Below are 16,126 nucleotides of genomic sequence, written 5' to 3' on the forward strand. Positions count from 1 at the left end.
TCATGCATTGATGGAGTTTCCTCCTTACAGACTTTCCAACTAAGTCCCATGCTTCCCTACACTCTCCTTTTCTCTCCCTCTCTCTCTAAAGAAAAATCAATTTTAAAAAAGCCTTTTCCCCCCTTCTTTTTAAAGTGCTCATCTGAAAGAATGAAAGGAATATGGGTACTAGAAATATGGTGTGGCCTGATTTGGGGATTTAAATTGGTTGGATATAAGTGAAATGCGTGGAGGTGTTGTGTTGGTGACCGTGGCGACCTGACAGAACAGAGGAGTGGACTTAGTATAAAGAGAATGAAGGGACGCTGAAATTTCCACATCTGCAATGGGAAGAACAATGGTAGTATGAAGATTAATGAGACAATGCCTGTAAAATACTTAACACAATACCTGGCACATATTACACACTCAGCTGTTATATAATACTATTATCTATACTAATAGAAGGGTAATATGTTAATTAGACCAAACATCTTCCAGACGTCCTTCCAGCAAAGCCACAGTGGCGGGGGCTGAGGCAGAGGCGGTTAGGGGTGATCAGGCCGGGAGGGGAGCAGTTAGGGGGCAATCAGGCTGGCAGGGGAGGGCAGTTAGGGGGCGATCAGGCCGGCAGGCAGAGGCAGTTAGGGGCAATCAGGCTGGCAAGCAGAGGTGGTTAAGGATGATCTGGCAGGCAGGGGAACAGTTAGGGGCATCAGGCCAGCAGGCAGAGGTGGTTAGGGGTGATCAGGCAGGCAGGCAGGCAGGCAGGCAAGCAGTTAGGAGCCAGCGGTCCCAGATTGCAAGAGGGATGTCTGACTGCCGGTTTAGGCCCGATCCTAAACTGGCAGTCAGACATCCCCCGAGGAGTCCCGGATTGGGGAGGGTGCAGGCTGGGCTGAGGGACCCCCCACCCCCTTCTCCCCATGCATGAATTTCATGCACCGGGTTTCTAGTTATTGGTAATCAGAGTGCAAAAGAGATGGAAGAATGGAATTTCAGGACTTGATGGTGTGCAATGATGTTAGTCATTGAAGCAAAGTAGATATGCTGGTTTTCTTGAAGTGGATTTTAAGGACCTGTAAGATTGGGGTTTTAGATGAAATGATATCACCTAGGAAAAACTCTTAGCCATGTGCTAAATTATGCAAAGAAGTTTGCTTAATAAATTGTAATTTATAATTTGTCATTTAATTAACATCTCAAAATCAAACATTTGTTTTACCTTTAGTAAGTAATATCTGTTTGAATAGGACTTGCATGCATTTCAAAGATATTATTTATTCATTCATTCATTCATCCATTCACTTGAACCAATATTTGGATGCCTAATGTGTGACAGGCTCTGAGGTAGGGACTTGGGTTCTCTTAATGGTTTGATGTGTTAATATTTTCTATAAAATAGTTTTCCATGTGAAATCAATTATACTATTATTTTATAGCAAAAGAACACATGACAGCTAAATGAAATTCATATATAATGTCGAAGCTTCAGTTTGACTAGTTTGTTTCACTTTTTCATATCGGCTTTATCTTCACACCAGCAGTGAGATGACTAAAAGGGAAGTTACATAAGGAAGAAAGGAGGAAATGCAAGGGGACTAATCATTCCTGAACACATAAGAAGTAGCAGATACTAACATCTGCTAATAGTCACTGCTTCAAGTGTGAACCATTTACAGTGCTTTCTACAACTGGGTCATCTTACCTGCTAAGTGACTGCTTTTGATTCACTTTGTAGTTTCATATCAAATTTAAGTATTGTGATAGCCATTTTAGATATTTTTCTTTTTATCTGATATATCTGATTGACGTAAAAATTACTTTTCCTGTCTGAAGCCTTAGGAAGACTGAGAACTGGCACTCCAGTGCCTGCCAAAAGATGGAAATCTGTAAGACTCGTAGGCTGGAATTGGTGCTATGTGCCAGAGCAACAATGGTGACTGATCTTTTGAGTGTATGTCCGTATGTATTGCATGTGTATGTGTGACTGAGACTCACTAAAAAAATAACAGTCTAGGATGAATGTTATCAAATTATGCTTGCAGCTGACAACTTTAAAGCAGCAATATCAAGACGTGTGGAGTGAAGTTTGATAAATATCTACAGATTTCTATTCATATCCCTTTAACCTTTCTTATTATCTGAATGCATTGTATATCTAAAATACTGTGGGTGTAACTTGATGTGATAGTATGAGGGAGGATGGATGCGGAGGAAGGCAGACAGCCCAACTTGTTCCTTTGCAAAGGGGTGCCTTGCAAACTAGTGAGTTTAGGGTAAAGTTCTCATTCTAACTCGAAGAGACTGTGCCCACTAGTTGTAAGACACCGTCAGATCTCCTTGGAAAAATTGAGTGTGTGAGGCATTGACTTGTAACCACTCAGTAGCTCTTTGTTCTTTAGAAGGTTAAAAATGAGTGCTTGAAACAAATGTATTTCTTGAGCGGAGGCTATGAGTAAGAAAAACATGTGGGTGTGTTTGCACGCATGTTTCACGCACCTGTATACCATACTGCACAGATTCTAAGACCTTTTTCCCATTTCGACATATCTGAGATCAGGCTGCATCTTATGATTTATGAATCCTTATAATTACTGTTGTCCATTTTTTCAAATGTTAATATCTCAGTAATTGTCAAGTATCTTGTAATCAGTAGCATCTGAGAGTGCATGGCGTACAGTTCATATCCAAATATTTATAGAAGTCTGATTTCAGAAAGATGAATAGGACAATTCCCTTTTTTCTAAAAAGTAAAGCAAGAAGATTTATTCTGACAGTAATAGTTGAGGTTAAAGAAACCATTTGGTCATGGAACCCCATTTCCTTAATAAGTCACATACAGATACAAAATGCAACATTCATTACAGCCCTTTTTATGATCCCAAGTGATACAAAGATTAGGATTCAAATTCACTATGTTTAATATAATCTGTAAAGTATACTCTCTAAAATTTGATGACTCCATAGCTTACATTCAGCTCTTTCTAGCGTCAGATAAAATCATTGCTTTGAAAAGAGGGTGAAGATGATCATTTTTGCCATTTGTGTGTGTTTGAATATGAAAACTAGCTTCCCTCATCCATTCATGCCTCCAACAATACTCATGCCTCCAACAATACTACTATGTAGAACAATAGGTTAAATAACTCATTAGGGATTTAAAGACGGTTTAAGTAATCTTTATAAGCTTGTTAAGCCTCAGAATAAGACGCCACCCTCATTTTTATGGGTGCGGCAGCATAGAAGCACTCTTCAATTATGGAAGACACAGACTGTGGTCCTGGGGTAGGACTGTGATGATGGGTTCAGATTTGGAGGCCGTTTAACAGAGAACTTTCTAGGGATATGGCTAAATATGGATCGATGGGAGGAATTTATTATTGGTCACAGTGTCCACGGAGAGAGAGTGGCATTCATGCCATTATTGTAATATTCATTGACCTACGACAAGTTGTTTAACCTACCTGAGGCTATCTCACCTGTTCAAAAAAAGTGGAGAATGCCTGCTTCCCTCTCTGAGACTTGAATGAGATCATGTATAATAAAGCCTTTTGTAAATTATAGCATTTTAGACATTCATTCTGCTTCTATGCATTAATATACATGCACATATAAAATATTTAGAATACATATATTTTCTTAATAGGTCTCTCATATTTATTTTCTGAAAAATAGCTTCAGAAGTTATCTACTTCTTCCTCTTTGGCACCTTTTCTAACTATAAACAGCTTAACAGGATTTTAATGCTTAATAATCCTTTGGTTGAAACACCATCATACTTGTGATGGGAGGGGAAAGAGGGTGATTATGGGAGGATCTGTATAATGTGTTGTCAGCATTCTGGGAGTGTTCGCTATAGTTTGGAATTAGGAATTGCTGATGTCATGATCAGTCATATTGTCATGACAACATCGGAATTTCCTCATTCGCCTTCTCTTCGCTTGGGGAGTATCAGTTTGCCACAGGTCTGTCATCAGTTGGCCCCATGTGTTAAGTGTATTAAATAACCCAGAACTAGTCATTCTTAAAGACACCTAGGGTGGGGAATTTTTGTAACCTCCTTATGTAGCCCATTTCAGAACTCTTAACTAAATATTCTAATGTTGAAAAGTTTGCCTTCATACATATTCAGCTGAATAGAAATTCATTTCTGATTCTATATTTTCATATTTTAACTTTGATATTTATAATTCAGTGGAGAAGGAAAAGCTTTGAAGCGTTCCACTTAAAGGATATTACTAATTATTATATTACCCTCCTCTTCAGGTGAAATAGCCCTAATTTAATGGTAAGTGTGACAACGGAAGAGAAAGGGAACTTCCTTCTTCTTTGTCTTATCGTTCTCCTTCTCCTTTGCATTAAAACCTAACCTGTGCTAAGGATCCAGGTTTTGGATACATAGACAATGCTTATGTCCCCCAGACATTTAGGAATGACTTATGATAACTTTTCGTCATTCTTAACTTTTAAGATGGTTTTGTTTGTCTCAGGTACACTTATTCACCCTGTACGGTCAAAGTAATCATTCCAATAGTTGTTTTTACTCATGGCAAGGAGAAAGTCATTATATGTTTGAATTTTTCTTTTCATGTTTAGATAATTTTTTTTTTGGTTCTAGTTTTCCACAAATTCCATCGCTTTCCTAAGTACTTTCTTTCTCTTCCCAGTTCATATAGCAAGAGGTAGACGTGATTCGCTATTTCCACAGCACATCAGCCCCTACCTTCCTCACCTCAGTTCTGATTCTTTACCCATAGTTTGCTCACACCCAGTAGATGATTTTGTTACTCCCGTCTCCTTAGGTAAGCTGCACTTTCAAAAATCACCAAATAATATCTTTTTTATACTCTGTAAATTTTACTATAATTCATGGAAAACTTGTTGAATTATCATTATGTATTCTGAAAGTCAGCACTTATTTTCTTATAGGCTTGCTACAGAAATGGAGAATAAAAACTCCAATATTAGATTTGCACATAGAATATAGAGAATTGAGGCACCCATCCCTAGTTGATTCTCCTTTATTCTCCTATAGAATTTGATCTATAGATACAAATTCAGTATTATATAAACCAAACCAAAACAAACATCTTGAATTTTTAATTCATATAGTCTCTCCCCCAATTATTTTTGTTTTATTTTTTAAAATATAGTTTTATTGATTTTAGAGAGGAAGGGAGAGGGAGAAAGAGATAGAAACATCAATAATGAGAGAGAATCATTGATCAGTTACTTCCTGCATTTACTCACCCAGGGGATGGAGCCCGCAACCTGGGCATGTGCCCTTGACCAGAATCGAACCCCAGACCCTTCTGTCAGCAGGCCAGTGCTCTATCCACTGAACAAAACTGGCCAGGGCTGTTTTATTTTTTTTAAAGAATAAAAACCCATGCACCGGTTTTTATACAAAAATAGAAAAATAAATTGAACTTAGAGTCCCCTTCTGCCAGGAATTTGAGAAAGCATTGAATTTTATTAACTGTTATGCAGGAGTAAAATTTACGAGCAGATTATATCCAAAAAATTTGATTGTAAATTATTTGTTTCAAATTTGGAGGATGTTTTGCCATAGGGAGAAATGTCCTAAATGGTGATTAGGATTTTAATTGACCTATAAGCATCTATGGGTTAAATAATGAAGCTGATTGCTAATATGGTCTCCCGTTATTTTTGAGGGAAAATATGTTCTCAGTTCCAGTTCAAGATTCAGGAAATACCTCTCCCCCACCACCATCCTGGCTCCTAGAAGACTGTGTTTCTGCCTCTCTCCCAACTCCATCCCACCAACGATCCCAGAAAATAAAACTGGTTGCAAGAGGTAGATTACACCTTAAACAACTATCAGTTAAGTGAGATTAGGAGCTAATTTGGGCCAGAATATATATCTGTACTATTATTATATATCCTTATATTGGAGAATTTGCCTTCGTATTCAACTGAATGGAAATTCTATATAAGTCCATATCCTTAAGTGATTTGCCCAAGGACAGATTGTAATGCACACCTGGGGTTGGGTTCTTAAGTTTTCCCCTATGGGTGGGGTTTGGACTTGACCTATGGGTAATAGTAATAATAACTATTATTAGTATTATTAGAGGGAGGGGACTTTGGAGTTAAGTTCAAATTTCAGCTTCATTATGTATTGGATTTATGTGGCTTTGGGAAAATTACTTAAACCGCTGAGTCTCAGTTTTCTCTTCAGCAAAATGCGATAACCATTCTCTCTCTCTCTCTCTCTCTCTCTCTCTCTCTCTCTCTCTCTCTCTCTCTCTCGTGTGTGTGTGTGTGTGTGTGTGTGAGAGAGAGAGAGAGAGAGAGAGAGAGAGAGAGAGAGAGAGAGAGAGAGAGATGCTGAGAAAGTGCCTGGAATATAGTAGTTAATAAATGAGAGCTATTATGTATTAGTTCTTGCAGAGAAGCACAGTAGGGTAAAAGCCCATTTCTTCTTTTTTGTTCATCAGGGTCGATTTAGGAATTACTAGAATATTGCTTCTGGTAAAAGTCATCAGTATATGTCTATGTTATGTTTTCTATATACCTTCTAGGATTATAGCTACAGAACTATGGTTTTATTATAGTGGTTTCATTTTACACGTGTCTAGGGAGCCTTTGAGTCTAGAATAAGAATCATAAATTTTTTAAAAAAGAAAATAGTAAATAACAAAATATTTCTGCTACTTTAGAAATAGAGTTCTTTATCAACTCTGTTTTGTACTGGGAAAGAAGGGAAATTTAAAACATCTCCTCTCTCTCTCTCTCTCTCTCTCTCTCTCTCTCTCTCTCTCCCCGCCCCCCTCCCCATTTTGCTAGGAGCCAGAGGCCTGGTGAGCAATAGAGACTCCAAATGTAAATGATTTTTTGGTGTGAACTGCTTACACTAACCAATACTATGTGGTTATGTTTTATTCATTAAAGATTATAACTTGAAATAATGTTGGATGAATTTTCCTCTTAATTCCTTTCTGTTTTCAATGTGACCCAAATGAAAAAAGGTGCCTGGAATGTAGTAGCAATGACAGAAGGATAGAGCCTGCTGTAGGTGTGTTTTTTTGTGGATAGAGGTGTTCCATTCTTATCTCATTGGGTATCTTCTCTGCCTCCATCTTGTTTTTTTCTTCTTTCCAAGCTTAGCTTTCCCATCATATTTTCTTTGTAATTTCATTCAAAGGCTTCTCTCTTCAATGGGGCTCAGTAATGTGTGTGTGTGGGAATTGGGGAAGGGGAGTCTTCTAGCCTTTTGACTTATCATCATCTGCTTCTTTCTGGGAGTATATCAATTAGCCATGATTTCAGCAGTGGCCACCCCAAATCTACATTCTCTCTCATCCCGGCCCTCTATCTCAAGTTCATGTTTTCAGGTTATCTGCACAGCGCTTCTTTCTGAATGTCCCTCAGACAAAACATTTATACAGCTGAGCTTCCCACGCCCATATCCTGTATTGATCTCTCCCTCCTGTGGACTCCGTAGCACATAATTGTCTAGACCACTTGGCTGGCACTTATCACTTAATGTCTTTGCATTATTAGTGTACAGCAACTCGGGTGCCACAGGGGTTACAAGTACTCACAGGGAATTAGAGCATTATTTATACGGCTTTTTGGAGACACAGCATTATAGAGGTGAAGGAGCACAGGACAGCCGTCTTTTAACCCTATCTAGGTCTAGATTTTAATGCTTGCCACTTACTAGCTCTATGGGTTGGTCAGTCGGTCTTACTTTAACTTCCTCTCGTCTGTAAATGGAGCCTAATAACCCTTCTGACCTGACAGGGTTGTTGTGAAAGTGAAATGAGATATGAAAGTTTATAAATGAAAGTCCCATTTTCAAATTGTTTCTATGAAGCAAGTGTCTCCTACATTCAGATTCTCAAATTCCAGTTATACAAACGCGTGCAAGTCGCAGGGCTCATCTCTACCTGACTGCAGGCTTCTGCAGGTGCTGGTGGCTCCAACCTTATTGTCCTCATTCGTCTACTCTCGCACATCCATAAAGGTATGTCCCTAGTCCGACACATAACTTCATTAAAGGAAATGGGCCAAAAACAAATACAGCAGAAAAACTTCAGTGCACCCAGGCTATTGAAACATTTTACCAGATTTTTTTATTTTTTTAATAACAGATGGCCTCCCCCTACCTAAATCTGCTCTTTTTGCTTTTTGTCAGTTCTAGCTACACCCTTGCTTCTGCTCTTTGATGGTCAGCCAGACTTACTGAGCGTCAGTTATTTGCACAGTACTCCCGCTGAAATCTACAAACGACTGTAGTGAAACCCGGAAAAACAATAATCACAGCTGCCAGTTGAGTGTAGCACTTTTGTTGGTGTATTGTGTCTATACTTATGACAATCTGTGAGGAGTCTGGGACGCAGAGAGGTTAACTAACTTGCCCAAAGCCACATGGCTAGTAAGTGGGAAGCTAAAATACGGAGCTAGATCTGTTTGGCTGTTTTAATTTTGTTCCTCGGATTGCAGAGTCCAGATTCATTGAAGTTAGGGGGGTGGTGTGGGGAGAGCTAAGTATACACATGGAGGGGCTGTTGTAAGTCTCAAGAACCAAAGCAGCTCCAGGGACTCTGGCTCCCTCCATCATCATCTCATGGCCAGGAGCTCACCACCCCTGGCATCTGTTTGACTCTCTGCTTGCTGCCAGCCAGCTTCCTGTTTACTCATAGTTTCTGCTTCCTCATAACCTTGGCTTGCATGTGCTTTTGATTTTTGTGACCTCAGCTCTACCCCCGGCACTCTAGCTGCTTCTGTCCCATTCTTAACTGGTTCAGCTCTTGGAGTTTTCTGAATCAGATTCCCAGGGTGAGAACCTGATTGGCTCTGCTCATTTTTTCAGTCCCAGGCATGTCATAGGTCACTGGCTTGTCGGTGGCTCTGCTGCCCTTGGGTCATATTCCCACAACTTTATCCATCAGCTGAGTTGGGGGAGGAGGGTGATATGGGACCGCCAGCAGCAAAGTCTCAGTTTCCCTTTCAGGAGGATGAGCATGTATAAGGGAGACTCCAAAACCCCAGTTCTTACCATAATTTGCAGTTTCTCTAGAATGTTTCCTAACATTGTTTGTCTTAAAACTGACTTGTTCCAAAGCTTAATAAACTTTTCCAGATGAATCTCACCGGGATCCATCCCTGAAATTACTTACAACTATGCACTTGTGGATTGTCTATAACTGATAATATAGACACACATGGTTTCATATTTGTCTTTTTCTATCAATGTTGGAATTATTTGAACTTTTGTTACTTCATTACATTTATAATCTTTGAGGGTGGAAAACCTGCCTTTCCCTTTCTGTGTGTTGCTTTGCTTAGTTAAGAGTGTAGCACCTATGTAAGTCGGAAGCTTTTGAACCCTGGCTGGTAGACATTGTGTTTTTAGGTTTTGTTTTGTTTGTTTTTTAATGTATGCTTGTATTCTCTCCTATTATGTCATTCACCATTATAGAACACTACATTTTGTTCTATACATTTTTTTTAATCTTAAAAATAGTGCCCTTTATTCATTTAATATCCTTGGTATATTTTATTATCTAGTATTAAATTCTTTTCATAGTCTAATTTAAAATTAATCACTTGAAATTTTGTCTTATGTTGTAAAGCTATTGGAGGGCATCAAGTCAAGTCTTGGCAGCCTAGAATAGCACAGTATCCAAAGTATCATGACGTGAGAGCACAGCCATAGAAAAATTACTCTACACTGTTCTTTTGTGGTTTACGTTGTGGTTTCCTAAGAGACCAGTAATGACAACTGAAGTTGTATGTGGAATTTCCCCCAAAGATGACAGGTCTGAACTGTGGGGATCTTGGGCATGAAGTTCTCAGAAAAAGGCACCTAGGATTTGAACACTTCTACCTAAAACCTTATGTTTTATGCTTGTGGTTAATAATGTGCCATAAAGGGTCCTAGTGAGAGGAGACAGCAAAGGGACAGCCAAAACAACTCTAAATGCATGGAGTATGCTTATATGCATGCATACAAGTAACCAATGGACACAAGACACTGGGGTGGGGGTGAGGGCATGTGGGGGGGGGGTAGGGGAGGCGGAAGAAGGTCAATGGGGGGGAAAAAGGAGACATATGTACTACCATCTGTAATATTTTAAACAACAAAAAAAATGAAAATAAAAATAAATGCATGGAGTAGCCCTAGCTGGCTTGGCTCAGTGGATAGAGTAGTCGGCCTGCGGACTGAAAGGTCCCCGGTTTGATTCCAGTCAAGGGCACATGCCTGGGTTGTGGGCTCGATCACCAGCGTAGGGCGTGCAGGAGGCAGCGCATCAATGATTTTTCTCTCATCATTGATGTTTCTATCTCTCTCTCCCTTTCCGTTCCTCTCTGAAATCCATAAAAATATATTTTAAAAAATTCATGGAATAGTAAGAAATAGTTCTCACTTATATATATGGAATGTTAGCTGTGTTGTGTTTATTAAAGCACTTTAAAGGATAGGTACGTTTCTGTGAATTTTTCCAAGTTCTTACTTGACTATTGTGTGCCTCGTACTGTGCCCAGAATTAAGTTTTTCTTTGTTGTGTTTTTTTTTTTTTGTTTTTTTTTGTTTTTTTTGCGCTGCTTCCTTTTCTTATGAAAGAATTGGGAATTATATGCACACCTATGGTTGTTTTTGATTAGGTGAGACCTGCTAGTTCTCATCACTTTTGTGGGAGAATATTAGGAGCAACTGGGAGTGTGCAGGCCACTGCAGGATATCTAGGGTGGGTAAGTATCAGTTTCTTGGTCCTGGATAAATCCTTGAATGGCCGCAGCTTTGCTAGAAGACTCGGTTTCCATAGGGACACTTTAATTTTTTTTTCCTTCTGGCAGCCAGAAGTTGAGTGCCTTTACTTCTCAGTCGAGTTAGGATTTTTCATTATCAGGGCAGATGGCCCTTTCCAGGAAGGTGTTAGAGACCAGATTCAAGGAAGAACTCTGTGAAACTTAGCGAGGCGATATTTCCCTGTGATACACTCGAAAGGGCCAACTTGAAAGTGTCAAGTCTGTCCTAGTGGCCTGTCCAGAGAAGGCGGGCTCTGCTTGGGGGACTTGTCTGAGAGGCCTTCTTCACTGTAGGTTCTAGGCTTGACACACTAATGCAAAGGTGATCCAGAGAAGTGGCATCTTGAGCCACCTGAGATGATTTCAACTGGGAAACAAAGGGAACTACCTCCTTTTGTCCTTTTCTTCTTCTTCTTCTTCTTTTTTTGCAGTTTCTGTGTGGCATCTAATAATTAACACATTGGATTATACCGTTTCAGTCTCCCGGAAGGCTTACCAAACCGATGGCCCTAAATGATTTTCATCCTTTGATACTGTCATCTTGAAGGTAACTTGTAAACGCCAGCATAGAAACGAAGTATGGAACTTTACTGACGTATCTGCGCTGAGGGCTTGGGGAGTGGAGACCTGTTTTCGCTGCTAAAATTGGAGTGTGTGAACGGGGGAACGGGGATCTGCAGAGGATTGACGGAGGGCTGGTTGGTTCCTCGAAGCAGGAGTGATTGCCCGCACCTTTTCTGGGGGAGTGGACGGCGGGAGGACAGTTTGGAAGGATGAAAGAAAGGAGAGGAGACCTGGGACCAGTTTGCTTCTAACCCAGGTGTCAGAGTGACCCCCGAAGCGAGGCCCTTAAAAGGGGCTCCGAGCAGGGGTGCGGAGCTGCCTCGGGTGCTCGGGCGAAGAGAAGAAGGGGGGAAAAGAAAAGCAGGGGTGGCTCCTCCAAGGAATGTGCGGCATGCGGGGAGCCAGACCCAACCATTGCACCAGAGCGGGGGCGCCGGCGGCTCCCCGGCCCGCGCGGCCCCGGCCCCGGCCCCCAGCCCGGGAGGGAGCGCGCGGCGGCCGGCGGGCCGGCGGGGCTGCGGGCGCGGCGCGCGGCCCGCGAGCGGGGAGGCGCGGGTGGGCCCGGGCGCGGCGCGGGGCGGTGCGCGGCCGCCTCCCCGCCCCCGGCCGGCGCGCTCTCGGGGCGGTGGTTGAGGCCACGGGAGGTGGGGACGCGGCGGCGCTGCTCCTCCGCTGCCGCCCGGAGAGTCCCCGGCGCCCCAGCTCCGCGCGCCAACTCCCGTCCATGGCCCGCAGGGCGGCGGCCGCCCGAGCCGTCCGAGCGTCCCCCGCCGCCGCCGCGCCGCACTTTTAGCCGAGTCGGGAGGCCGAGGGCGGAGAAGCGCGCGCCTAGCTGCAGCCCCCGCCGGCCGCCGCCGCGCGGCGAGAGGGAGTTCCCGGAGCGGCCGCGGCCCCGGCCGGCCCCCTCCCTGCGCCCTCCCCCGCCCGGCTGCCCCGCGCCCGCGCCCGCGCCCGCCGCGATGATCTTCCCCAGCAGCAGCGGCCACCCCGGGGGCAGCAGCCACTGCAGGACGCCCTACCGCAAGCAGGTGAGGCGGCGGGGATGCCGCGCGGGGGCCGGCGGCTCCGCTTTACAAAGGGCGGCAGCGCTCGGCCGGACACGGCTCCCCTCCTCCGAGGGACCGGGCTGGGCGGTGACCTTGTTGCCGAAGGAGGCGGCCGGCGGGGACGGCTCGGGCCGGTGACCTTAGCCGGGGAGATGCCCTCGCCCCCGCCGGGCGGGCGGGCGGGCGGGACGGGGAGGAAGGGGAAGGGGCCGAGAGGGGCGGGAGCCGGGCGCGCCGGGCCGGGGGCTTCGCCCAGCTCTGCAACAAGTTTGGGTTGTTTTTTTTCTGAAACCTTTGTGTGTAGTAGAGTAAGAAGTCGTAACGTGGATTTGCAACAATCTTCCCTTGAAACCTCAAAGAAGCTGCCTGATTCGTAGGAAACCCGGAAGACCAGTGTGTGTGTGTGTGTGTGTGTGTGTGTGTGTGTGTGTGTGTGTTCGCGCGCGCCCCCCTCCCAAGTATATTTAAAAAAGAAACAGGAACTTCTACTGTCACTTTCTCAAGGTTTTCAGTTTTCAGAAGCACAGGGGAATCCTGTGACATCTAGTTGCAGAGATACTTGGATAAGCCTGAGTCATACACATGCCTTTTCTTATTTTAATGCAGTTTCATACATTTTTTAACAGATTGAACTCCAAAGGCACTAAAGTGGCTAGATCAGAATCCCCTTCTGGGGAAAGGGAGTGGGGCTGGGAGCTTATAGCTACAGCCTTTTGTTTTGTTTTGTTCTTTTTTTTTTTCATCTTTGTTTTTAAAAAGAAGGGTACTGAAGCCATGTTGTGATAGATCTCACGGGAGCCTTTCAGCAGAAGCAGTAATAAAACCTACTTCTAAATTATGTAAAAAATGTGCAGGTCTGCTTAGAAAAAAAAAAGGTTAAACTGATTTAGAGGTCAGCGGCAAGATGCTTGTGGAGGAAACAAAAAGAGGATTGCAGATATTTTTCTTCCAGAATAAATATCTTGTCTACATCCTTAGCCATTGAGACAAATCAATTAAGTTATTACCCCAATAATGATACAAACAAACTGCATCTTTCCATGCAGACCGTGGCTCTGTTAAGATCATGACAGATGACAGTGATGCCTGGTGGCTTTTCTGAAGGCGTTCTCTGGGTTGTTGATCATGTTTAGTCCTTTTTATTCTCATAGTCATGTTTTTGGGAAGGGGGGGTATGTTCTAGCATAAGTATATCTGAAAGTACGGCTCATTTTGTCAAATAGTGACAGTGTCAAACAAAAAGTATTGTTTTCTGTTCTTAGGTTCTTTTACTTGTTACTTTTCTCTTAAAAAGGCAGTTAACACACCCTGATCTGTATGCCCCTGCTGTCCAAGTCAGTGGAACTTTTACCTGGCTTAAGAAAAGTCCTCTCCTAAAAAAAATAAAATAAAATAAAATAAAAAGGAAAGAAAGAAAGATTGTATTATGAGCAGGCTGAAGTCTATGCTAAAATTGTCAAGATTCAGAAACTGGCATCTCTTAACTTCATGTGGCCTCATTTAAAATAAATGCCCTCAGGTCCAGCACACTCACATCAACTTCATAAAGGGAGCCAATTTACAGTAAATATTCTTACCCTGAATCCTCCTCCCCCACCCACCTCACTCTCCCTGAAAAGACGGGCTAATTATGTAAAGGCCTTGTGTGTTCATTTATTTGTTGTCAAAACCCGGTGGGGTGTTGGCTCTGAAATGGGGAAAAGGCTCTGAGGGTGAGGCGTTGGACTGTGAGGGGCTGGAGGTTTTGTGTGTGGAGGGGGATAGCCTGCTGGCCTGGAGCACGCTGATAAGATGCTCTTCTTTTCATGGGGCTCTCCTCAGATTCAGAGACTAAAAGGGCTGACTGAATCAGAAAAACAAACAGACTTCCTTTTTCTATAGGCAAAGAAAGAAATGAATGTGTAGGCATTATACAGGCACAAGACCCCGGGTACCAGTGGTATTTGACTCAAAGGTTTCTTTTGTTGGTGTTGAGCCATTCACTGGAAAAGCACACTTCCCGCACGGGGACCTGGTGACCAGGAGTGACTTTGTGATCTCGCCCCGCTTAGCCTAAATGGGAAGTCTGATGAGCGCCTTTTAAAGGGGTTTTGTGATGTTCAGCTTGCATCTTTCGATACATGTTAGTGTGTTCATTTTGATGAAAGAATAGGTAACTTTTAGGTGTATAATGCAGTTGAATTTTAATCCAGAAAATAGTCAGCTTTCAGAGCTGATTACAGATAACTAACCTGAGGAAAAAAAGTTGAATGTGAGGAATACTTAAAAATTACCTTTGGAAAAATGTTCTGATTCAGAATTGCACTTGAAATGCATATATATATATATATATATATATATATATATATATATATATATATATATATATATAATGGTAGTCGTTAACCATCATTGAGCACTCACTTTCCTGCCCTGTTGGTTACTATGTTCAGTGCTTTTGGTGGGTTAACCCACTTAGTTCTCAGTCCTGTGAGGCAGGCAATAATAATATTTCCCTTTTACAGTTTAGAAAACTGAGGTATCGATTAAGTAACATCCTCAGTCTGTACAGTCCAAAGTACAGAGCCAGGATTTGGACCCTGGCAGTCAAGCCCTTAAAACCACCATACTGTTAATGCCTGCTTTCGGGCACACCTCAATAGAAACCCGGGCAGAGCCCAGACGGGCTGCCCATCGCCCCTCTAGTCTCCGAAGTCCAGGGATTCCTCCCACCTTTTTTTGGGCGCGGGCAGAGGCTGTGAGGTTGGAGGTGAAGGATGATGTAAATGAATGATGATATGGATAGTGGGTTTGTGATGTTTGGAAGCAGCACTGAAGCCAGAATATGCCACTACTGAATGATTGTACAATTTCTTCCTAAAACTTGACATTTTCCACGTAAAGGAGTCAACCAGTTTCGGTTAAAGCAGAGGTGGGTGGTGCTCATCCCCTTTCTGCCCAGGTAGTGTATCCAGGGCATCCAGGGGCACTGATCTCTGGCCTCATCCAGGATAAACAGGGTTTTCCTGCATCACAGGCCTCACCACACATTAGAAATGCACCTGGTCGCCTCAGGTCAAAGTGAGAAGCTTTGGAGTGGAGTGAGAACCCAGTAAGCAGTATCTAGACAAAGATTGTTGGTTCAGGTCTTAGTGGAGAAATGTCCTATTTTTGTTGACCGTGACTTTCAGGTATAGGACATTCCTTAAGCAAATCCAGCCTGATTCTATGAAAACAGCACCCCCACAACCTAAACAAAACCATTTGCCAGGACTTTCGTAGTTGTGAAAATATTTTCATGTGTTTCGAAGAAAAAGTGCTTTATGCTGAAAAGCCTTTAAATATAGAAAATGAATTTCCATTAAAATTATTTTATTAGTTATGTCTGTCTTTGTGTTTCCCTACTTCCATTTTGAAACTGCTTTTTTGAGGTAGTTGACTCAGTTTATGTCATACTAGAGGCCCGGTGCATGAATTTGTGCACGGGTGGGGTCCCTCAGCCTGGCTGGCTATCGGGGTCAATCAGGGCCGGCCAGCCAGGGAGAAGGGACTGCAGGAGGTTGGCCGGCCATGGGAGGTTGGGTGTGGGAGCGCACTGACCACCAGGGGGTAGCTACTGCGTTGAGTGCCTGCCCCCTGGTGGTCAGTGCACTTCATAGCGACTGGTCGTTTGGTCGTCGGGTTGCTTAGGCTTTTATATGTATAGATACTTTGGTTTTTATAATAAATCATGGCACACAGTATCGTAGCCAATGAAATTTATCTGAGGCACG

The 16,126-nt window shown here is 43.0% G+C and overlaps 1 protein-coding gene across 4 annotated transcripts in view; it reads left to right on the plus strand.

Moving 5' to 3' along the window:
• RBMS1 (RNA binding motif single stranded interacting protein 1) overlaps positions 1 to 16,126 on the plus strand; it is a 221,328-nt gene that overhangs the window by 72,142 nt on the left and 133,060 nt on the right. For 2 of the 4 annotated variants that reach the window (XM_036319081.1, XM_036319082.1), the window contains exon 1: positions 11,852 to 12,356. The exons of the other annotated variants lie outside the window; for them this stretch is intronic. In XM_036319081.1, the coding sequence (XP_036174974.1) occupies positions 12,288 to 12,356 (69 nt within the window). In that variant the 5' untranslated portion in view covers positions 11,852 to 12,287. Of the gene's footprint in view, positions 1 to 11,851; positions 12,357 to 16,126 lie in introns of those variants that run through there. 4 annotated transcript variants of the gene reach the window in all.

This window comes from Myotis myotis, unplaced genomic scaffold (assembly GCF_014108235.1).
Source record: "Myotis myotis isolate mMyoMyo1 unplaced genomic scaffold, mMyoMyo1.p scaffold_m19_p_8, whole genome shotgun sequence".
In the NCBI taxonomy this organism is placed as follows: domain Eukaryota; kingdom Metazoa; phylum Chordata; class Mammalia; order Chiroptera; family Vespertilionidae; genus Myotis; species Myotis myotis.